Source organism: Taeniopygia guttata, chromosome 15, assembly GCF_048771995.1.
Source record: "Taeniopygia guttata chromosome 15, bTaeGut7.mat, whole genome shotgun sequence".
Lineage (NCBI taxonomy): Eukaryota > Metazoa > Chordata > Aves > Passeriformes > Estrildidae > Taeniopygia > Taeniopygia guttata.
In genome coordinates, this window is record NC_133040.1 from 8,447,220 (window position 1) to 8,471,376 (window position 24,157).

The 24,157-nt window shown below is 44.2% G+C and overlaps 1 protein-coding gene across 3 annotated transcripts in view; it reads right to left on the bottom strand.

The window, feature by feature from the left end:
- Window positions 1-24,157, bottom strand: part of ULK1 (unc-51 like autophagy activating kinase 1) — a 72,925-nt gene that overhangs the window by 31,987 nt on the left and 16,781 nt on the right. For all 3 annotated transcript variants that reach the window (XM_072935967.1, XM_030285385.4, XM_072935968.1), the window contains exons 7-12: window positions 18,723-18,896; window positions 16,907-16,980; window positions 14,688-14,789; window positions 7,378-7,436; window positions 3,614-3,696; window positions 705-755 (exon numbers count right to left, since the gene is read on the bottom strand). In XM_072935967.1, the coding sequence (XP_072792068.1) occupies window positions 705-755; window positions 3,614-3,696; window positions 7,378-7,436; window positions 14,688-14,789; window positions 16,907-16,980; window positions 18,723-18,896 (543 nt within the window). The remainder of the gene's footprint in view (window positions 1-704; window positions 756-3,613; window positions 3,697-7,377; window positions 7,437-14,687; window positions 14,790-16,906; window positions 16,981-18,722; window positions 18,897-24,157) is intronic.

A 24,157-nucleotide genomic window follows, 5' to 3' on the forward strand; every position in this document is an offset into this window, starting at 1 on the left:
CATACACAATTCCACTAACCCAAGTCTCCTGGCAAGAGAACTATGATGCCCCATGCACTAGAAGCAATTCTGAATTGTTTTCCACTGAAAACAAACCTCTGAACCATAATACATGTGGCTGCAACTTTTCCAAAGTTTTGAATCAAAAAGAGGAAGAGAGAACTTGCTATGGAAATCTGTCTTTGTTTTGGCCGGCTCCCACAGAGTAATAAATGTAACCTTTCTAAAACAAGATGTATCAAGAAAATCGATGTAAATGATGAAACAAGATTTGATAGCCACAAAATTTGGCCTTTGCACAGCCAACCTGGCAAGCAGGGCCAAGAGTGCCAGTTTGCACCATTCACTAGCCTGAATGGCCCTACAGATGAGGATGAAAAGCAAGACCATGACGCACAATTCTGTGTACCTACAAGAATCCCACTGGCCAAGCACTTCACACAAAGCAGCTGAATACATTTCACAAATATATTTGCTTCTACTTTAGGCTTTTAAATATCCCCCAATCATCCCTTTGAAGATAACTCAGTAAAATTAAATACATTTTGATGGCAAAATCTGGACATGACACAGTAAGAAACACTGAATCCCTGCCTAAATAACTAAGCAAACATAAAGCAGTATTTTTCTTTCCTTTTGAACTAACAGCAAAGGAAGTCAGGCCATGGTTCAAAAAGAGTTGTAATCAAAAATGCAATACTTACATTTTTTCATAGAGGCACTTGCATCCAAGAATGGGTGATGGAAAAATTCATCTGAAAAAAATCAAGAACAATGACTCAGTGAAAGAAAATGCCTGTAAGAAGTTTACAAAGCAGATAAAACACAGGAAGTTACTGTGTTATACAGTGATTTTTCCATTAAACAATGGAAGCTGACTGACTCTGGTTGCATATAGAAGTGGTCAAGACTACAGGCTGGAGACTTGATGCCGGACCTGCTCATGAAAAAAGGATGGGAAATTAATTGTATCCCTGGCTGATCAGGATGGTGAATCACCCTAAATGTAGGGATCCAGGGGAGCTGTATTTATCACACTGCACAGCCACTCACTCCACAGAACAGGAATGATGGACAAAAACTTCCACTGAGTGATCTTCCATGACACACAGGCTCAAATCCATCATGCACTGAGGGCAGAAATGCATTCTAATGGGCCACCCCAGAACCAGAGCCCAGATCTCCCTCCCTTTCATTGCTGCTTCCTCCCCTCACTATGGGAATTCATTCTACAGATCCAGGCCAAGAAAAGCTTCTGTCCTGGCTTGCTGAACACTCTCTGCATGTTTGCCTGTCCTCACAAGTAGCCACTTCTCCCAGCTCCTTCATCTCTGATTCACTGCAGCTCTGTGCCAGAGCCCTCTCCTATCACAATCAGCAGCTCAGTCTTTTGGGAGCGTCAGCCATGGATCAACACTGATTACTGAGCTTCAGCTTCTTTCCCAGAATGGATTTCCTGTTGCAACACCCAAGGTCTACAAACTTCTTCTGTAAACAGCTCCTCTTTGGTGACTGAGCTTTCCAGAACAGTCACTGGGTTTTTTGTTTGTCTGCTTTTTAACCTCCAACAATCCCTGTCCCCCAGCCTCTCCTTGCCACTGCTGTGCCAGGGTCCTGCAGCCAGAGCGCAGTGGTCTGGAACTTGGCCCAAGACAAGGAATGGAAATCTTTGGCAGAGAAAACTGGCATCTCACAGATTAGATCTGTTGTGGATGGAGAACATCCCCATCCTGTGGGAGCTGCTCAGCTGCTGGGGTTTCCTGCTTCTTTTTCAGCCTGCTGCACTAGAGGAGGGCACCATCCCTCAGCCAAGCTGACTCAACTGAGGGGGTGGAAATGATGATTTCTTTCAGTTTTCCCCCCTCCTCGCTCCAAACTGCTTATTAGCTGTGCTTGCAAAGCAAAATTCAAACAACCCAGCTTGTAATCATCAGCAGGAAACTTGCAACTTGAAACCCTCCTGGTTTTCCTTTAGATAATCTTGAGATTGCAGAGAGCATCAGTTCCTGGCAGAACAGCAGCTGGGACACACAACAAGTATATGAAGTTTCAAGCTGATGGGGTGCTGTTGTGTGACTCAAGTGAGCTCTAGGGGAGCCCTGTGGAGGTCACTGTGACATCTCCAGGCAGAGGGTCTCAGGGAACAAGGAACAGCAGGAAACCCTCTCCTCTGGGGACATACCAATTTATTGATAAAAATGTGATTAAGGACAGGAGAAATCTCAATACTGCAAGATGTGCTATAACTGTTGTCCAGAGTGATATCAAAAGCTACTAGCTCAAAATTCCAAGTGTTAGACACAGACCCATGCACTCTACTCCCAAGTGGTACAAAACCAGCTTGTATGGGCTAAAAAGGTTTGCCAGACAATTTCTGACAGCAGGGAACCAAGAACCTCAAAGACACCTTCTTTTGAAATGCAGAGCAGCATGAGAGAAGAGGTAGAGATCCACAGGCCAGACAAAATCTGCAGGGAATAACCCTGCCAGGTGATTCTATCACGAATCTGTCAGGAGCTTCAACAACTCACTTTTCAAAAGGCTCATTCTCTCACTTCTACACTCCAGTAACCAGTCCTTGGCATTCATCACTGGGTAACTATGATCAACCTCAGGTAATCCACAGTTGCTTATCAAGCTGACCATGCCCAGAAAGGCTTTCCTGGTATCTCTAATCCAAAAGGATAACAGAGGGTGCAAAACAATTCATCACCTAGTATGTGCTGCCCATGAGGGAAACAAACTTTCCTGAGCAGATAAGCAAACAAAAACCCAACAGAAAACCAAACCTCAAACCCCAGAAATATCAACCTATTTTACCCAAGTCTGACTAAAAACCAGCATCCTGAGCACACACTGGATGTGTTTGCTTTTAGATGACCTGGTCCTTTCAGTGATTCAAGGAAAGGCTCCACTTCTGTCTAGTTTCCTCTAGGGCATGGCTTTTCTAGGAGGTTCTTCAGACCTTTGAGCTCAGCTAAAACACATCTGTAAGATGTTGCCAAGTCAGAACCACTGGGTTCACAATTATTGATCTCAGTTTGGAAGGAATTAAGACAAAAGAGGGAATCTTCATGTCAGCCGTGACAGGAGACTGAGATAAAGGCTTGGAGAGCTTAATCCCTGAGAAGAACCAAGGCTTCCTTCCCCAGAAACTGAAGGAGAGAAGGGTCTGCAAGCAGAAGCATCTCCTGGCTCAGATTATCACAGCAAACCCTGAGAAACAGAGGCTAGTGACTGCATTGTTCATTTACTGAGTGCAGCTTGTAGCTCTGGGAAGAAACTGTGACAGAAAAGCACAGATACACAAGACACATTTTACCTAGTAGCACATTTAACCACAGCTCAGAGAGATTATAAAAGCAGAGGCCAGGACAGGGAATGCAAGTAACAAACATGCTGAAAGTGTGCCAAGTCTCCTTGGTTTACAAAATTGTACTGGAATCAGCACTGATCTTACCAGCACATAAACTAAAATCCCCAAGATTATACAACCCTCCAGGCACAAGTAAAATCCAGGTGTGTGGATGCTTCTCCTAGCACCAGCCAAAAGCAGAGAGGCTTGTGCAGTACACAGGGACAGGCAGCAGATCAAACTGGAAGGAGGCCTTACCAAAATCCATGCGGTCCTTATGGTTACGCTGCAGAAGGCCCAGCAGGAGCTGCCTCAGGTGGCTTGATGTCTCCCTGGGGATGCTAGGATTGAAAACAAAAGCAAAATAAGAGACTTGTGGTCTACTTAAACTGCTTTTACATATTCAGGAAGGCAACTGGCAAATGCAAACTCACTCCATGCCTGCTGGGCCAGGAGCACCTGGAGCTCACTGCAGGGAGGCTGATCAGAAATGTCTTTATTTTGAGTCTCTGGCTTTCACTCCCTACTGCCACTGGTCAGGCTACACCTAATTTTGCTTCAGTGGCCTCTCCCATGAGCACCTGCAGATCCTTCCCTTAACAAGTGTCATCCCTCTGGTGCTCAGCTAAGCCCATTCCACTTACAGTATTTCACACATAATAAATAAAATCACTCCTACTTGCTCTGATGGGAATAAGATCACTAGAACAAAGCAACTTCCAAGGGGAAGCTTCCAATTAAGACACTAGTGGTGAAATGTATCACCAATTACTACCATTTTATTAAGGCACTTATTTTTCAGTGCAGCTTATGTAAGACTAACAAGTAACCTTTCTCTATTTGCTTCCTTGACATACAGCATAGATTAATCAAAGGCCACTAAGATGTGAGCAACTGCCACCTCAGCAAGCTAAAATTTGTGCAGTTATTACCTCACTTTTCAGCATAGTTAGGAAGAAAATATTCTTTTCAACAGCCTTTGAAGCACAAAATAGCTGGTAAAGCACTGTGCTCTTCCTCATCCCACAAGCAGATGGAGGAGAGGCCAGGGCAGCTCTTCATAACCCCCATAGATTGAAAAATGCAGGGAATAAATGAACGGATTAAGGCAAGGAAAGCAGAGTTCAGCTCTTGCATAAGTGGTTTCAGCTCTGTTGACTTCCCTCCACCCCCAGAAGTGCTGCTGGGGGCTTTGGGCTGGGGCAGAGCTCTCCTAGAGAAGCGTGGGTGGCTGCAGCTCCCCTCAGTATTAATTCTGTTTATCATGGCTCTTCCCAGCATGGCCCCCACGCTCTGCCAGGCTTTCCCCTCTCCCCATGCTGGGTCAGCTGAGGTAATGATATGTGTGCCCAGCACAGTAATTTTAGCTCTCAGTGGCTCTGGCATCAGTCACTGCCCTGAGGCCAAGCCTGACCAATGCTGGGAGGAAAAAACCCTTCCTTTATCATCTCCACCAACACACCCTACCACAGACAGGGGTAAAACAGAAGCTAGCTCAAAAACAGTGAGGGGGAAAAAAGGGTGCTAGCTAGCACCAGACTCCTGTTCACAGAAACAGGAGATGGCAGGCAAGGTACATGTTCACACATTTCAGTACCACCCAGTTATTTCTCTGTGAAGCCCTAGGTCTTCCTGGGGCAGGAATTTGAACACAATGATGCCAAGAATGATGACAAGTATCCCTCATCCTTGTGTGTACTGGAAGAGATGGTTTTTGATCCCTGATGTTAGAATGGTTTTGTGCACCTTCTCAGGTTGACACAGGAGGAGCCCACCAGGACTCTGGAAGGGATGCAGATGGACTCAGACTAAAATTGAGCCTCCCATCAAAAGAGGAGTCCCTTGGAAGCACACTGTGTAATGGAATAACCCAAAGACACCACAGTAAGCAGCCTCCTGAAAAATGCATTAGTGCTGGAGTCCTGCAGCCCTGCAGTGTTATCATCATCATTAATTTATCTGTGACACATAAAGCTCTCATTCAAAATGAGTCCATTTCCCAGCTATGACTTTAACCTTGGTTTTAAAGCCAATAAACAGGCACATCAACTCATGGAGTTCAGATGGCAGAAGACAGGTGAAGAGGGTGCAGATTAACAGCCTGTTTGTCTCCTCTTACCTCCCATGTCCAAAGCATCAAGCTCTGCTACCCTTCAGTATTATTTTCTAGGGCCATCTTTTTAAACATAAGCAACAAATCTGCCTCCTTGCCCCCATGACCTGGATGTACTTTGCTATGCAAACCAGCACAATGAATGTTAATGATTTAGATCAGCACTATTAAAATTGTGAAGTCTTCGGGCTTCTGCTGCCACAGGCTCCCCAGAATGCTCAGAACAGCATCTCCTCACCTGCCAGCAGCAGCAGTGCAGCCAGAGACTACTTCCCCACTCCATTCCCAAGCCAAAACACTTTCCCTGGCCATGGAAAGGAAGTGTGTGCCAGCCTGCCTAGTCCCAAAGGAAAATGAAACCAAATCCTGTCACTGCTGCAGTCTGAGAAGGAGGTCTCTGGAGTAGTTTTGTGTTTCATCCTGCGCTGGCAGGGCACTCAAGGAGTTTTTTCATGTTTACTCAGGAATAGCACAGATTGCAGCCCATGCTAAAGAGAGAAATCGACTGTGGAAAGAGGGAATTGCCACTTACACAAAGGCCAGCTCAGATCTGACTTCCACAGTGAGAAAAACAATCAGCTTGGATCTGAATTTTGGAAGAATTCAGTAGATCAAAAGTGCAAATAAATGAAAATGGCAAATGCAGACTGAAGGACTCAAAGGACTAATCCCTACAAGAACAGACATGCTCTCCTCTTACAGCTGAGTTCAATTTCTGCCCTTCCCTGCACCATGTGCCAAATAACAGCAGGGCACTGGGATTGACACAAGAATACTCCGTTTTATGGATTAATTTCTCTTTTAGTAAGAGGGGCTACCTCAAAGGTGAGCAGCCATGTTTTGGGCTGTGTAGGAAAAACAGAAGCTCTACTTTCTGCTCACACAGACAGGCTCCAACTATGCAGTAATATTTTTGCTTTAAATTGTTTCTTTTCAGGTGTTTTACTCCATCAGACCCTCTGATTCAGTCCAGGTGCCCCAGAGGTAATCCTGGTAGAAATCTGTGCCTTCTCCCCAGATCAAAAAAGGAAGTAATTAAAGGGAAATTAACTGCATATCACAAGGCATTGATAAGAGCTCCATCTTCTTGACAGTTCCTTACAGTTATCTCTTGGAGCTGTCTGAACTGATAAGGGAAAAGAAAAATCCATATACAGCAACCCAGTGAACTTCCTGCACATATAGAACTTCCTCTGCCAACTGGGAGCTAGGTTTCTGGTTAAAAAAGGCCATCTAGATTTTAGATATATAATCGGGAACTTCAGTCCTGTCTTTGTACCAGTTTGAAGTTTTCAGAGCCAGCACGAGCTTCTGCTTTCAGAGTTCAGAAATGAAAAGGAAAGACCACAGCAACAAAACCAAAATACCCTGACAAATCACAGCACTGAGCAGAGAGGTAACATACACCCCTTTGCGATGAGGGCAGTTCTCTTTCCCTGGAAACTGCAGCAGTGTCCATTTCCAGGGAGGTTATAGTATTTCCCCCAGGAGCAGGATGGACACAAGCAGTTGCTGCCCTGACACGTGAGAAATGGGAATGTGATCTGCAGTCAGGTAGGGCAGGTTACAGCAGAGGCTGCAGCCTGGCTGCCCGCACGATCCCACAACTGCCTTCAGTTCCTCCCAAGGCTCTCAGGACCTCTAGCTGGCTCCTGGAATCACCAACAACCCTGAATTTTTGCCATGTAGGAGAACAGTGTCTGCAGAGAGACAGAGCACCCCAGCCCTGGCTATCTGCTAATGTCAGACTTTCCCTGGGACACATCACTGCTGGCTTCAGGAATGGGGAAAGGCAGGAGGCCAAATATTTTAGTCACCTCCCCAAGTGACAAGCCAGGAGCATGCAAGGACAGGTGTAAACACAGAGTAAACAAGTGCCTACAAACATTGACACTGGAAAAATTCTTACTTGGGCATCAGCATCTTGTTTTTCTCATAGAAGAGGCGGAGATCCTGTGGGCTGCTGGCCTGTGGGGGAGAAAGAAATCAGCACATGAAGCAGTTGACAATGAAGGAAAGGGGTTAGCATTTCTATTTCACTGTAGCTCTGAAGAGCAGAGACACTTTTTAATTGCTAGACCAGCACAGACAATGCAGCTTGCTTTAGACTGAAAAGCCAGCCCTGTGCTGCAGTGAAAATACAACATTTCAACCTGCTGCCCTTTTGTCCCTGACCTGGTTCTGTCCTTCCACAGGCTGAGCTTCACTGCAGTGGGCTCAGATACTCAGGTTTGGGCTGGCCTAACAGCCTCACCCAGGAGATTAAATAATTGTAGACGTGAGGAGTCCCAAATGATGAATGGCAGATCCTGCTGAGAACATGGATTACTGCTGCAGGGCATTTAGAAAAGGGGCAGAGATCCTGTTGATGGGCAAGGGATCTGTGAAGAGGCTAGGAACATGGAGAAACAGCAACTGAATTAGGATTTTCTACTTTAGTTCCAGGAAGCCAGAAGGTCACAAGCCACAGCTCCTATTTTATTTGTGCAGTAATAAACACAACTGTGGGGGATGTTGATGACAAGATTCCAAATTCTGAGAGATGGGATTAAAAAAATAAAAGGTGGGGGCTAGGCACAAGAGGTTTACAGCTGAGGTTAAAAATAAAATCACCAGTAGACAAGCACAGACACATAAAAATCCCCTAATATAAATTCTCCACTTGTTTTCATGCAATGAATAATACAGGCCAGTAAATTAACCCTAGTGTCTCAAGCTTTTCTGTTTAGGCAAAGTTGCTTTATTAAAGGCAGAGCAGGCTGGCTGGCACAACACAGACATGAAGGCACATAAACCAGGCAGGAAGATCAGAGGGATTCATCTGCAATCAATTATTAGTGCAGCAGAGTGTGTAGGAAAGTGTGAATGAGGAGGCAACAGGCACCTTCTCCTGATGTTCAGAGCAGGCTCAAAAACCCTATGAGCCTTCCACCTACTTCTCTTTCTAAATTAGAAGCATTTAAGGTCAATTAAGATGCTTAAAATGGCAAATCAGACAGGCCAATCTGCAGATGGCCATCAAAATACCACTACTACTGTATGGCTGGAAAAGCAGCCACATAAGATGCTGTTTCAACATCACCTACTCCCTCTGGCTGAAGATGAAAATTAAGGATAACTGAGAGCTCAGTAAAAAAACCTCAAAAGAAACCAAAGGCAGTCTCAAAAGCTGATAGTATCAACACACTTGTGTAGTACTCGTCAGGGCAGTGTTTTTTACACAGCCTTATGAACAGAAGCTACACCAAAAGAACATCAAAATTAAAGCAGAGCACCTTGTTAGACAGATGTCAAACTGCATCATAATTTCCAACTGCTGCCACTCAATTTGATTCAGGAAAATTCCATTTTACACCTTCCCCCTGGCAGATCTTGGAATGTAATTAGATTAATAATTGGCAAGCTTCAGGGAGGCAAGCATACACACTGCACCAAACGGCCTGGCCACATTGCCCAGAGTGATGACAAATATTCCTGACAGACAAAGTAAAAGGAGGGGCAGAACTGCAGCCCAGGGAGGGAAGGGCTCATTCCCTTCAGAGATACAAGCCTTGGCTGTTTGCTCTGGTCATTTCCTGTTGCAACAGCTCAATTGTTTCACAAATACAATGAAGCTCTGATCTACTTCAAACACTGTTTTGTTAGAAATTTTCCTGGCAATAGAGAGTATATTCAAAGCAGCACATATAGGAAGACCAGTTCATTAGAGAAGGTTTCTAAGCACTGGCTTGGACAGAAACAAAGTTCTCAATGAAGTTTTCCTCCTCTTTGTTCAAACTCAAGCGATGTCTCTGTAGGGATGCTGTTCCTCCACATTCTGCTGTCCCAGTACCATCCCCACTTGCTCTGCAGGGACCCTGCCAGGCTCCTCCCCACCCAGACCACACTCCCTCACTTGGGCTGTCCCTGAGCCTGTGATTTAAGGCTGGTCCCCAGTGCAGATACCAGGGGAAGAAATCATTCAAATGAGCGCCCAGCACAGGCAGCCATGGATCACTATTAATTTGGTAAAACCAACTGCAGCTTCGTGTAATTTCATTATTAATTGACTGAGTCACACAGTTCTGCTCCCAGTAACCTGTCCATTGCTCTCTTGCTGTCATACAATTCATAAAACACTAGGACCTTCAGCCACTTTGCTCACCTCTCCTTTCAATAAGTAGTGTTTCTCTAAGAATCATGGAAAAAAAAAAAACAACTCAAGTTTGTAATACAGTAAAAATGTCACTTGAATTCCCTCATCTAAAAAAGCTAAAACTTAAATTGAAATCTGCCTTCCAAGCAGATACACCCTGCCCAAGATAAAAACTCCAGAGGCAAGAAACAATCACACCATTCAAGGACACAGAGCCAACTTCTACCTGTGGGACAGCACCCATCTATCAGAACCAGGGATGCAGAACAGCTCAGCTTTCCCTAAGGTCAGGAGGGCACACCAGCAGGTCAGTTCACACCCTCAGTCCCCCTCTCGTGCCACTAGGAGCAGCTGCATTTTGGTTTTGTCTACCCTTTCTATATATAGAGGCAATTGGGCAAATTCAATCCTGCCACTCTGTTACTTTGTCCTGAGCAGCAGTGGAAATATGTTGAGCCAACAAAGGCATTCAGCAGAACCCTGCCAAATCCCCTTCAGTGCTGGCTGCCTGGCAGTGAATTGCATGTGAAAAGCAGGCAGGGTGGTGCTTCCAAAAGCACTCAGCAGTGGATTTGTCATGCTTGAGCCACGGCTGGATGCAAAAGCCCTACATTCAGACAGAAGAGGGCCAGAGACTTTCACACCTTCTCTGAAGAGCCCAGTCTATTCAACACTCCATAGCAGGTGTATGGTATTGCCCTACTCTTGAACCCTTTCCTTGGGGATCTAGAGGTGAAGAAAGGGGATTTGGTTATGTTAGAAAGAAAAAAAAATAAGTAATGCTGTTTCTAGCTCAGAAGCTCTAGGGAAAAGCTTGAAAACCTACTGGAAATACTTTCTGTTATTTTAAGATTCCCACAACTAAGTGGCTGGCATTCAGAGGACTTGAAAGTGTAAGGACCAGACACAAGCAAACAAAAAACCCACACCCTGAACCTTTTTCTTTAGCAATCCATGGATCTCTTTACTGCCAACAGAGCAGGGTAAGACTCACAGACACTGGTCCAAAAGCCAGTGTTCCACTGACTACAGCAACAAGTCAATCACTGCACCCAGTCTCAGCAGAATTACCCACTAGTTCCAGGAATTCCTGTCCCCATGGACACAGAGCACTCCAAAGGAACAGAGCTGGGAACAGAAGAGCAAGCTGCCTAACAAATATACCAGGGGTTCAAATTCTTGGCATAAAACCCAGCCTTTCCTGGTGTTCCTCAAGGCCATTTCACAACATAGCAGTTGCTGTAAGTGATACATAATCCCAGTACTTATGCAGACAGAATTAACTCAGAATTAAAGCAGTGAACTTGGTACACCAGACTTGGAAATTAATTTTTCACCTATCTGGAATGAGAACATAAACAGGCAGGTTAACTCTTTCAGAGCTGCCAGACCAGGCAGAAAAACTCGCACTAATTCTCTTGTCACATCTCTGCTCTTTGGTTCACTCTCCCCCAGACACAGGGCACCATGTCCTTAGAAAGCTCAAGATTGCTGCAAAGGCTCAGACAGCAGACAACCAGGTTTGTGGTGTTTAGCAGGATCTGATGTCCCACTGCCACAGCCAGAGCCAGCTCTGACACAACCCACACGTGCTCAGTGGGGTGTCTGCTTACCAAGATTTAAAAGGGGTCACACAACAGAAGCTACCAGAAATATCAGTGTGATTCCTCCCACACAGAGAAAAAAAAAAAAAAAGAAAGAGGAGATTGAGGTCATTTAACTAATCATATTTAAAAGACCATCTGACAAGGACTAGATTGGTTTTGGACTGTTTTAGACTTTGTGTAAATCTTTCTTCTCTTGCCTCCAGCTTTGCTTCTGGTTGTCACTTGTTTACACAGCCAGCATCACCTCACGGTGGGCATGGGGTCCCAAACTTTTCAACTCAGGTAAGGACAAGAATAAACCACTACACTCCCAAGGCACTTCCCAGGTCTGGTCAGCAGGAGCAGGAAATGTTTAAGTCCTGTCCTCAGTGACAGAAATGCAGAGATGTGAGTGCAGACCACTTATTAGGCAAGGCAAATTAACAATTCCACATTAATACAGTGCTCAACAAATCTGTTTATAGGGATTATGAATCCCATTAATCTCATCCCTATGGCAGTCTCACTGTTTTGTTTATGGGCACGTTTAATACAAAAAGCTCCTTAAGAAAGCTTCACCAGCCATCCTACCAACTGTTCACATCTGAGCATCAGCAGCTTCTTCCTTCTCTGTGTGCAGTGAGGCAGGGAAGGCACAGGAATGGCTCTGGGAAATTGCCTTGGGTGACCCAGCTATAGTTAATTTTAACTCTGAGACAGCCAGCAACTACATTCATGCACATGCACATCTCTGTCTTGATTTACAAGCACTTTCAGGATTGACAGCTGCCTCAGTCTTTCCACACATTTCATCTTTTTTCCATCTAAGCCATTTCCCCAAAGTCCTGTTTTATTTTTAGGCAGCTCATTCCTCCTCACTGCAGATAACACTCAAGCCCTTTTTGTTTGCATCTTCCTGAAGGTGCCTCCTTGGCTCAGGCAGTGGCAGCTACAGCACCCAAACTCACTGTGTTCCATGCCACCAGCTCCAGATTCCCATGGGAATCTCAGCTAGACAGAGGAGAGGAGCTGTCTTTGCCAGCCAGGGAGGGAAAGTAAGCTGAGGACTTAGCCTGAAGAGGTTCACTCAGAAATCCAGTTCCTGGCTTCCCTGTGCAACTGGGTCTGCTGGTGGCACTGTGTGGAATCTGCCTGTTTTCTTCCCACCTATTGGTAGACATCCCTCCCAAAAGCACTCACTCCTACTCATGGTGTCCCAATCACCTCTGTCCCTACCCCTCTTTTCTCCTAAAAGCCCTCTAAACACCAGATTCTTGCCTGCTCAGTGACCATCAGCAAATTCTTACAACACAGTCATGCCAAAGACAGAAAGCCAGTTAACCTTTAACCAGCTTCCCCTAGACAGGCTTTTTTCACCTGCATCTCAAGCTGGAAGGCAATTTGTGACACGCATGGCCAAAACAAATAGATGGGGCACAAAGAACTATCTGGGCTGAGCTCCTCTCTCCCCCTGATCAAACACATCCACAGCTGCTACTGCAGTCACAAACAGGGCCTGGCATTTTGTTTCAAAATACAACCTCCAAAAGAGGAAAGGGTATGGGGAAAACTGAAATAGAGAAACCAGTAACCTCCATTCCCAGCCCAACAGATGTTGATGGGAGAGAGTTATCTAATGAGGCAAGCACAAAACAAGGTCAGGAAATGCTGGGCAGGGAATGAAGTGTCCCTTCACTGCCCACTCCAAGGCAGGGCATTGCCATGCCTCAATCAGAGACAAAGAGCCCCTATGATAAAGTCACCACATTAAACAGCAATTAAATAATTTGAATGAGTAGGTATCAAGGTGCCTTTAGAGACTAAAAGGCACCAAGATGCAAGGGGAAAATCTATGCCAGGCTCTCCTATGCATGCAGTCAAAGCTTGCTTTCTCCTCCCCTCCATTTTCTTTTTAACACACAAATATTTATTTTCTTTCATCCTAACAGTCCTTTTCTCCTCTCAAACAAAGATACCAGCTCTGATGACAAGTGGGTGCAGCCAGTAAACAGAAGCCATTCAGAAGTTTCAGGGCATTTTGTAGGGGTTTATAAAAAAAGTAACATGCAAAGGAAATGAAGTCTTGCTCTAAATACAGAGGAAGCTGGTGGACAGAATATAAAGCATTGGAGTGGAAGATTCTTATAGGAGCAGGAAAAAATTACCCTGAAGGAAAAAAAGTGTTCTTGGCTCTAGACAAAACCAAAACATACCATTAGTTTACTCCTGTATTTGCCCACTCTTTCCTGCAACAGAGTCAGAACTCGCTTTATCCTCCCTGATGATGTAACTGCATAAACATTCAAGGTCTTGTGTGAAATCCTAAAGAGCTGTGGAACTAAAGCTCATAAAGTCCTTCACTTCATAAAATGTGCCTTATTACTTGAGCATAAATTTCCCTCTGACTGACTTTCTTTTGTGCTATTTGTTGTTGTTTCATTTTTATTCATTTTTGGGGTTTTTTTGGGGATTTTTCCCATTTTATTTTGTTAGGGAATCGGGATAAGGGGATAAAGGGATGTCAGGACACAAGAAGAGAGGACCAGAAAGCAATGGGGGGAAAACCCTGACAAATACAATACTTTGAAAGAGTCATTTCAAGGGAGAATCTGCTGATCTCATTCAGAGATGGAACAAGTAAAGTAGAACACAGCATGGCTAACAAAAAAATTACACTGAGTCTAGATGAATTCCAGCTATGGATGATGAAAAATATGTGAAGTAATTCTGAAGCAACAGGAGTAAGGCTGTGGTGAATTCTCCACCATTCAAAAAAAAAAAAAAAATCAGAGAATGCTGTTCACAAAGGATATGCTGTAGCTCATCCAGAAGTTATGGCATTAAGTACAGGGTGGAGCTTTACAGGACTGTGTTGTATTTGGAGGGGCTTGAATCTGATGAACATAAACATTTCAGGCTGGAAGTGACTGCTGTGAGATGACAGATAAAAACCTTTTGATATTATCCTACTTAACTGCTCTGAAAGCCCAGTTGATTTAGCTGCAATACACTACTTACCACCAAATCATCCTGAACATTAACTTGCAATTACAATCTTTCTTATAGTCCTTCTATAGCCAATAGAATTATAATTATAAATTATACACTGACTACAGTGTATAATTAGTAAATAGAAACAGATAGACAGTAAATAGAAAGTAAACAGAAACAGATTTTCTAAGCATAGGCTTAAAAAAACCCCACTGCTTTAACTGATTCATGGTAATTTTCTCAATAAGTGACCCTGCTTAAGCTCTTATAACTGGGAAATACATTTTAATGAAAGACAGCCCAGAGAAGAGTCATATTCCAGTAATACAAGCAGAATTACAACATATAAAGCACAACACTGTCAAGGTGTTAGTCAGACTTTCATGAGGCTGGATCTATGCGAGTTGATATTGGAGATGACAGAAGCCTTAAAGTAACCAGATTAGAAGGAAAAGATAAGAGATAAAAGCAGGAGAGAGTCATAAACATCAAATCTAAACAACTCACCTGAAAGGGAGCCTTTCCTGTTAGACACTGATAAATGATGGTTCCTATACTCCAGAGGTCAGCTTTGGCATCGTAGTGTTGTGACATAATGACTTCTGGTGCCTTTTCAGGGAGAGAGGGGAGATTTCTTTTATAAAAATAGTAGTTTTGGTGGGTTTTTTTAGCAACTCCAAGAGATAAATCACTATTATTCTATAAAACCTCTTGAGCTTACATTCCCCAATAACCATGAAAGTTAATTCCCAATAAGACTGTAACACTATATTGAAAGGGCCACTTCCCTATTTAAGTGCAGGAAGCATAGACTTTCATTCAGAAGACAAAAATACATCCTAATATTGTGTATTTTGGGCAAACTCAGTACTTCCCCTTCTCCCAGTGTACCGTTTTCTGCTGAATCCAGCAGAAGAAATGCCACTGAAATCACAAACAGATTTTCTCAACCAAAGCAAGGAGCAAGACCAAGAGCAGCAAAGGCTCTCACTGCACAGGTAAACTCCAGCCTCCATCCTGAACTGCATCCTTGGGCACATCCCTCATTTAGCCCAAGATGGCAGCACATTATTGAAGCTCCAGGGCCTGGTGCCAAGGCCACAGTTTGGGCTCAAAGGCAGTGTTCCAGCCCAACAGCTTGAGCCCTGCTGTGCCTCAGACTCTGGTTTCTAATCCCACACTGTGCCCTCAGCTGCTCCCTCCCAGGCTGGTTCCAGAAGCTGGGGACAGTGCAAGCCCCCAGAGCCTCAGGAGCATTAGCAGAGGAGGGATAGGAGGGCAGCCTGGCTAATCCCACGTGTTTATAACTACAAATTTCATTGCAGCGCTGCCAGCATGGAACAGGATCAATTTTTTAGCTCTGGTAGAAGTAAAGGCCACACGTCATGGAAAAAAAAATGGCAACAAGTAAATTGTAGACAGGAACTTGGTCTGTCCCTAAAGGAAGGAGGCATAAAATCAAAAAAAGCCAAAGCAGCAGGACAAGAACTGGACAAGGAGGTTTCAAGTCTTGCCACGGCATGGATCATACTGGGGTTCAGACAGAAAGCTTCTTTTGGTAGGGGTAAAATACCTTTCTGGTTTTCCAAAAGAGCAAAATTAAATAAAGCAGCCATAGGCTGTGAGCTAAAGCAGGGAATAAAGTCCTGCCTTGTCAGCAGATGTTCCCAGGTCTCCTGCACAAGACCTACAACAGCAGTAGGGAAAGACCTCAAAACCCTCCCTAAATCCCAACTGAACCCTCCTTTTCTATCTTCCTTCAAACCCATCAATAAACAGAGAATATGAAACGATGAGATTCCTTGTAACATCCAGTGTTGCTTAAAATAAAAATAAAAAACAAATAGAAAAAAAATCATCACTAGTTTCCTCCAGACCTTTCAGAAAATAAGCTGGGTGTTTTCAATTACTTTCACAAGAGACTCTGAAAGAAAAAGTATCACTAAAAATAGACAATTCAGGAAACTCTCACAGGAGAAGAGAGTTACATCATCTTCACATATAGCATAGTTCAAATAAACATCAGGCTTCAAAAAAAGGGAGAAAGAGGAAGTGTGTTTTGCTCGAGGTAGTTCTGTGGAACAGACTACCAAATGCACTAGGCCTGTGCAGTGCAGCACAGCCCAGCCTAAATCTGCCCAAAGACTACAGACAAAAATCTTAAGAGTGGATTAGACTGTGTCTGAAATGAGGTGCCTTCTACCCCAGGGCACCTGTAAAAACTTCAACCTAAATTGACTCACATCATCTTTTTACTTTGAGCTCAGACACCCACGTCCCCAGGAACTATTACAAGTCTGGTTTTGACACTTTATTTCTGTCTAGTTTTTTCATTTTTCCTTTCATTGACTTGATGTGACACCAAGACCTTGACTGCTGCCATGAGCACAAATAAGAAATCACCTCATCACAACCTGATCCCAGAGTGGAAAGTACAAAGAGGGTAAAAGGGATCCGTTTGGTTTCTTATACACATCAGTTTCACAGTCTAAGCAATCATCCTGAAAGCATGGTTTATCCACATTTCACCTGGAAGTTACATGACAACACAGGCACCTGCTGTCTGACATTACCAGCAGCCAGAACTGCAGGACTGTGTAATAGCTGGTTTCTGGCAAGTAAACAAAATTCCACCTCTGGGGAAAACACTAGATAAAAACAAAGCCTTGCTTTTGGGCAGCAAAGCAAGAACAACACAGAAAATCCTCTAGAAAACTCACACTTACCATGTACATGGGTGAACCACACAATGTTGCTGCCATCATATTGTTCTGCAGGTACCGGGCAAACCCAAAGTCAGCTACAAGAGAAACAGAGGTAGGTCAGGAGCAGACACCAGCTCTAGGGGGCCTGCACCTTCTTCAGTTGATTCTTCCTACTTTACCTTCACTTCCCATCAATTTTTGCAGACTCTATTCCATCTTAGCAAGACCTTGACAGCACTTCATGAGCAACAGCATCCTTGTGCTAGTTATTAATGCACAGTACAGATACTACAAAAGGACAGACCTAGCCTCAAAAGTAGCCAGATGAACAAACTCCCATCCCTTTTTCAGGGATCAGTACCAATTTGCCTGCACTCTGAAATGTCAGCTGGGAAGGCTCTCCTGACTTCAGTGAGAATGTGCCAGTTCATAATCAGTCAGTTCATCTGCTGCTGTTTCAGCCTTTCATTTGGGGAACTGAAAATTGCCCTCCATTGAAAAGGCTGTAATGTGAAACACATCCAGGAGGAACCACTACTCGCCACTACCCACATTTCTAGACCAGCACTACCAAAATTAGTCTTGTTCTGTTCCTTTAGGAGGGTACAACAGTGCTAACTCCAGCACTAGGACAGATAACTGAGCCACAGTTCACTTAGCAAGTAGAAGAGCCAGGAACAAGGAATACTAAGAGGAATTACCTCTGCAGGTTACTCAGCATCTGATCATATGACACTGAGATGTTCTCTCAAGGTTACCAGATATTTCAAGCTGGGACATTGACACAGCTGTTTACACTGTCATCTGTCACTAATGAACTGGTACAGCCAGGTTCTCCCTGGACCATGTACCCCTCAGGGAGCACAAGGAGGGTTGCAGGTTACATCACACCCAGAGCAGTTGTGCCCACCGCCCTCCTGCCTGTTTGCAGCTCCCAATCCCTTCCCTACAGATATTAACTCTGCACTTGACAAAACAAAACAAAAAACTAAAACAAAACAAAAAAACACATCAAAATGCTTCAGTCAAACAACAGCAACATTTCAAACTTTTCCACTGGAAATAATTTCCCAGCTGAAGGAAAGCACAAACACTTTTCTCCACAGCACAAGGTTAAGGTGAGGAACACTTTTACCTAATTGGTGTTAGCTTCAGCTCTGAGTTGTAACATAACCAAAAGCCCACATGTGAGGGTGATATCATCTTATTTTTGAGGGACTGCAGGGAATAAGTGTGCTCTGTAACTGGATTTCTGGAGCACTCATCCCAACTACTGGTCCATCTGTGCCACTTGCCTAATGTGCAGAATGTGAATTTCTTCAAGATGCAGCTGAGAAGCCTGTCTCTGGTTCAGACTGAGAAAACCCCCACTTTTGGGTCTGCATGCCAACCCACTGCACTCTCTGAGGCCAGCCAGGAGAGCAACTAGCATCAGGTCTTCAGACAACAACATTTAACTTCAATACTGTTAAAAGCTGAAGACAAAAGTCACAACTTCTGCTTATTTCTTGGTAAACCTGGAGATTACCAGCCAGTTAGGGCAGGCTGGTGTTTGTTTTTACTGAGGGTGGCACCATTCAACTGAGAGCAGAGCAAGGCCTGCCCAATTCCTTTGTGTTAAATCTGTGTCCTGGCAAAGCAGAAAGCTTTTGCTCCTACTGCTTGGAGGCAGCTAAAAGGCTACATTTAGCAGAGGAGTTAAGAATGAAAAACATTAGGGTGTTTTTAAAGTGAAGCAATGCTTTCCTCCTCCTAGTTCCCCAAAGTAAGATGGAGGTTTTCATCTATCCATCACCAAACCTGAGTGCTTAGGGTGATGTTTGTAGCAGTGTCTTACCTATCTTTATGCGAATGTTGTTGGGATTTGATTTCCTGCCTCCAGCATAGGAAAGGAGGATATTCTGTGGCTTCAAGTCCCGATGGATGATGCCCTTGCTGTGCAGCATTTTCATGGCACCTGCTATCTGCTGGAGAAAGAGCCTGATGGTGTCTTCACTAAGTGTCCGCATAGCTGGGAAGGAGGAAAGAAAAATAACCACAGATGAAAAACTTACAATGCCAGTTCTCTGAGGAGCCCAGAGGGCAGAGTCTCACAGCAATTAACTCTAATTTGTCATTTTATTCCCACATATGATGTCTTTTCCCCCACAGACCATTTCTGAATGGTTCCTACAGGTAACAAGAGAAAGCATTTGCATTCCCAGCTTATTCTGAGGTCAGGGCTGTTTTCAGCCCTGAGTCTCTCATGATGAACTCAGGCCAGCACTGGGTGCTGAATCTGGGTTATTAACTGTGTCCAAAAGTGGCATCTGGTGAGGTTTAGGGCTTCCCTCAGCAAGAGCTGCCAGGCAGATCCAGGCAGGACTGTGGCTGCCTGTGAGCTATGGTCAGCAGCACTGGATACCCAAGAGCTTTATCACAAAGACTAGGTCTAAAGGTGGAGCTAAGAGGAAAGGCAATTAGGATCAAGATTTACACCTACAAGAATCATTAACGCTCATGCTAGACCTAGGAAGGGTTGATAGGTTAAATTCACAGTAGGTTAGGGCACATGGCCAGCAAGGATTTGTACCTTTAGGGTATGAATCCAAGTCTAGGCCTAACCCTTACACATCATTACCCAACCAAACCAGAATTCTCATCCCAAACCCAGTGTTTGGGTGAACCACAGTCCAGTACTTAACAACAGACCCTACCAAATGACCCCTGCAAACCGCCACCTGCCACCCTCCACCCTGCATCCATAGATACAGCAAGAATGTCTCAAAATGTTCTCACAAGCCAAGTTTTTTAAATAATGTATTAGTGATCAAAATTTGCAAATATAGAAGCTCTGGAGTGGCCTCTCCTGAGATATAGGCTTTCCAGGGACCGTGGTGTGAAAATAAACATTGAAGGGATTAAAATAATTTTCATCTGGCTCTTCTAATCAGAGCAGTGCAACATCAGCTCTCGTTATTTTAAGAACTATACGTATGAAACTCTTGCCAAGCTGGGAACAGCCTGCTGAACAAACCCCAGGATCAACAGTGCTACCAGCCTGCCTCCTTGTCAGTCACTGAGCAAGTCAGGGTTCAAGCAAGCATCATTCCAGTTGAATAAAATAATTTCTTTTGTAAAAGGTCCTTGTAAGTTACTCGGGACTTCATTAGAGCTCTTCCAGCTGTTCTCTAGTAAGACATTAAAACAGGCTGGCAGGAGCTTAAAAACACCACTCTACCCAGTCAGCTAGAAGGGAGGAATCCTTATGAAAACACAGCTGAGGCTGCACACAGCTTTAACACAACACAGGAAATTAAAAACCTAACTCTTAAAATACATAGATGGGAAGCAGCAATGGACACAGATAAGTTAAGCAGGACTTAGAATAGGAAATAAACTCCCACCACTCCCAAGCCTCACTGTTCTAGGGGGCACAGGCACAGCTGAAGTGTCACCATGGCTATCAGGTGGTCCTGGACTCCCAACACGTGAGAGCAGTGCACATGTATATAAAGTTTCTCTCCTCTCACTGAGCCTTTTTCCTCATGAACTGGCACTCAGCTGGAGTTCACGAGACTCCTCTCCCAGAAGGGAAGGTTCTGTGAAAGGATTTTAAGGATACTAAGAGGCAGCTCAGATGCAAGTCTTCAAAACACACTTGCATCTTCTGAAGCACTGCCTCATCTCTAACAAAGCTCTCCCCATCCTCCTGCTGAAATATCACAGTGTACTCAGTCTATTTTCTGTCTATTAAAAGTCCAGCATCTCTTAGCTGTGCTCATAGTCTCTCCAACAAAAGAGCTCTCTAGTATTTCTGCAATTTATACTCCAGGAAATCTATACAGGAATGGTTAAAACACCATTTGTAAACAAAACAGCAGGAATTCATAATTTATTTTTTTTCCCCAATTCAGCTCAGGCTCAGGAAAGGACAGGCTGATCACCCTCCCCCAAACATGAAGCAAGACTTGAAACTCGATAATTCTTATTATTAAGGCAGCAGGCAATTACGAGCTCCTGGCTAAACACACTCTGCCTCTAGCAGAGAACTGTGGAGAGCCTTGTCCTGACCTGCAGTTCCCAGAGCGTGCCATGGCTTTAAGGCGTTCCCTCTCCTTTAGATAATCTGGTGGCTGTAAGGATAACACAGCACCAGCCACAGCTCTCAGCAAACCAGCTGAGCCTCCCTGATGGGAATTCTAACACTTTATAATACTAAAAACAACAACATTGCTACCAAGATCACAAAAATCCATTCATCCATAGAAAACAGGGCTTCTAAACTACCTGATCCTGCAGAATTTAAGCTTTTCCATTTCACAGAAGTCCTTACAAAGTCCTCAGTCCTGCAAAAGAACTGTTTTCCTGGCACAGGGAATCTGAACTGGTGTCTTGAACTTGTGCAGACATATTCCCACAGTGCAACCGCAGTAGCAGAGTAGAGCTACCATACTGCAATGCTGGAAAATCAGAGAGAGAAGTCTGCTGGATCCTCTGGCAGCGTTAAATCTCACAAATCCAGACAGGAAGGCAGGACTGGGAAATTGAGGCTCTGCTCTCAGCAAGAGAGAAGGGACAGCCAGTTCCTTGGGCAGGGCAGGGGCAATACCCTTTTACCTCCCTCTATTAACAAACAGGCTGTAGCACTGGAAAACAAAACTCCTTATCTCTCATACTCAGCCCATCAGTCTGCTGTGTGACAGCAGCAATCTGCAACTGAAGGACAGAGACATAAATACAACTGACATTTTCAATGACTTCAGAATACTGTCTGCAAAAGTCCTCCTAGACCAGCTACCAACAGCAGGGGGAATGAGAAGATACAGAAAACTCATTCAATTTAGGTGCCATAAAAAAAAAAACAAAACAAAAACAAAAAAAACCAAAACCAAAAACAAACCAAAAACAAATAAGTGGAGAACAAAACTCTCTTCCCTTACTACATTTCAAACAGGGAACTTGTAAGTCTATCCCTGTAAAAAAGGGATATTCTCATCTTCACCAGAAAACTGCTGGCAAAATACTAATCCTGCATTAAAGTCTGGGCATCCCTCTGGATGTCTGTGGTGAGCAATACATTCTTGCAGAGGATGCTGTTTCACAAGCCCTACTCTGCCATTACTGAGAAGCAATAACATCCCTGTGTTTATTTTCATGGGCTCCACTTCAGTGATGAGGCACTCTTACTGCCTTGGGCTGCTCAGGTCAGTAGATCAGAGAAAATATTTATTCTGGGTCACTGTGGGGCTCACAGTGCCTTGAGCTCTAAAGGCAGAGAAAAAGGACGAAGCCACCTAGGAAGTGCCCTGGTCAGCCTGTTCTGAGAAGTTCAACCTGCCAGAGGCTGCCAGGTGAACGGCAGTAAACAGCCCTTGTCAGCTGATCCAAGAGGAGATGTACTGCAGTACACCCACTGACGTTGTACTACATCATCATTTTGGAAAAGTTGTTTAGGAAAAAGAACATCTCCTCTTACCCACAGGTGTCACAAGTATCTCTAACATGGGCTCAATCCAAGTCACACTGAAGTCTGAGGCCAAGCTGATTTTTTCTGGGGCCTGGCTTGAGCCTGTCCCATCTACCAGTGGTCAGTGACACTCTTGTGAATCTTCTGTACAAGTCAGAAATTCCAGATATATCTGTGATAGGACTAGGCCATCTCAACTACCTGGCTATAGAGGGAGAAAATCTACAGAGCAATGCTTCACACCTCTGGTTTGCAACAGGGTCCCTGCACCAGCTGAGATGGACTAGAAAGATCAAAGTTCCCTGCATGTGTCATGGTCAAACCAAGAAATTCCCTCTTATGATATGAAAGCAACAGCTTTAAGATAGGTCACAAATATGCTCTTACAAAGTGTCCATAACAGCCTGTGCCAATGCCAACTCACAGAAATTAAGAAGGAATTTCAGACCAGCCTGCTCTGACCTCCTGAGTACCTGAGGACACAATTCCAGTTATTCCTGTACAGAAACTGGTCACTTCTGTAACACTTCCCACAGCAGAGACCTGCCACTCTCAGCTCAATACACCATGGCCTCCAGTAAAAGCAACATCTAGAGATCTCCCAGAAGGGAAACTGCACTGTGCCTCTAAAGCCCAGCACCAGCACAGCAGCTGTGCTGAGCAGAACACACACATCCAGAGAGGGATGGGGCTGCCCAACACCATAACCCAGCACTGCAACGTGCACCTGGGCACGTCCTCCAGTCACGAAGACAAGGAGAATTAGAGTGCCTTTGGATTCAACATGGAATTACCAGCTTGCCTAATGCCTGTAATTAGAGGGCACAATGGATCTGGAAGCTTACAAGCAACTCATTCAATGAGAACCAGGAGATCTGCATGTGCTGCTTGCTTAAGTGTTACAGGAACTACCAGCACAAATGTCTGATGAGCCACTGGGAAAGTAGATGTTGCAATTAAACACTATCACACAATTATCAAAATAACTGAAGCAGCACAATAACCATTCAATAGAGAGGAGCCTATGAGTACCAGTCAAACACTGAAGAAATCTAAACTTTCCAAGGTGAGTTTTCAGTGAAAAATCACTCCTGACAAAAGCACCCTGGGTGCCTGCAGAAGCTGGAAGAGGAGATACCCCACAGGAGCATGTGGTGGGACGCAGAAATCTGACACTTATCTGGGATCTGGCACGGATGGGAGTAACTAAACCTTCCTGCTGCAGTCCCTTACTGACTGCTCCCTCTGGAAATTGGTGCCTGCTGGGTTCTCTTCACTGGCAACCAGCACACAAGCATTAAAACAAAACTAAGCACCAACTTCCCAGTCACAACAATCTTTACAGTTATCAAACCAAAATATTTGGTTGATAAAAAGAGAGCTAAATGTTAACTTTCTCACACAAACACAAGCAAAGAAGGATCAAGTCTTGTACAGGTAACACTCACACAAACCAAACTGGGGTAAAACATAATTGTATTTGGAAAATACAATTTATTGTCACTTTCTCAAACTAGCCACCAACTTCCTGAGTAATTTCAATTGCTAGACCAGGAAGTGAGTTGTATTAATAGCCAAACTCATTGCATGCTTCACTTTTTTCTTGATTTTTTTTTTGGGGGGGGGGGGGGGGGGAGAGGGTGGCAAAAGGGAAGACAACAATGTAGAGACAGGAGTAGTAGTACAGAGCAGAAGATTTTCTATAAATCCTTGTTTCTGTCATTTGTTTCTATAATTTCTTGTTTACACACACAGGTTTGCCAAAGAGAATGCACAGCCCAGTGCTTTAAGATCAAGGTTCTCTTCATGTGCATGAAAGCTAA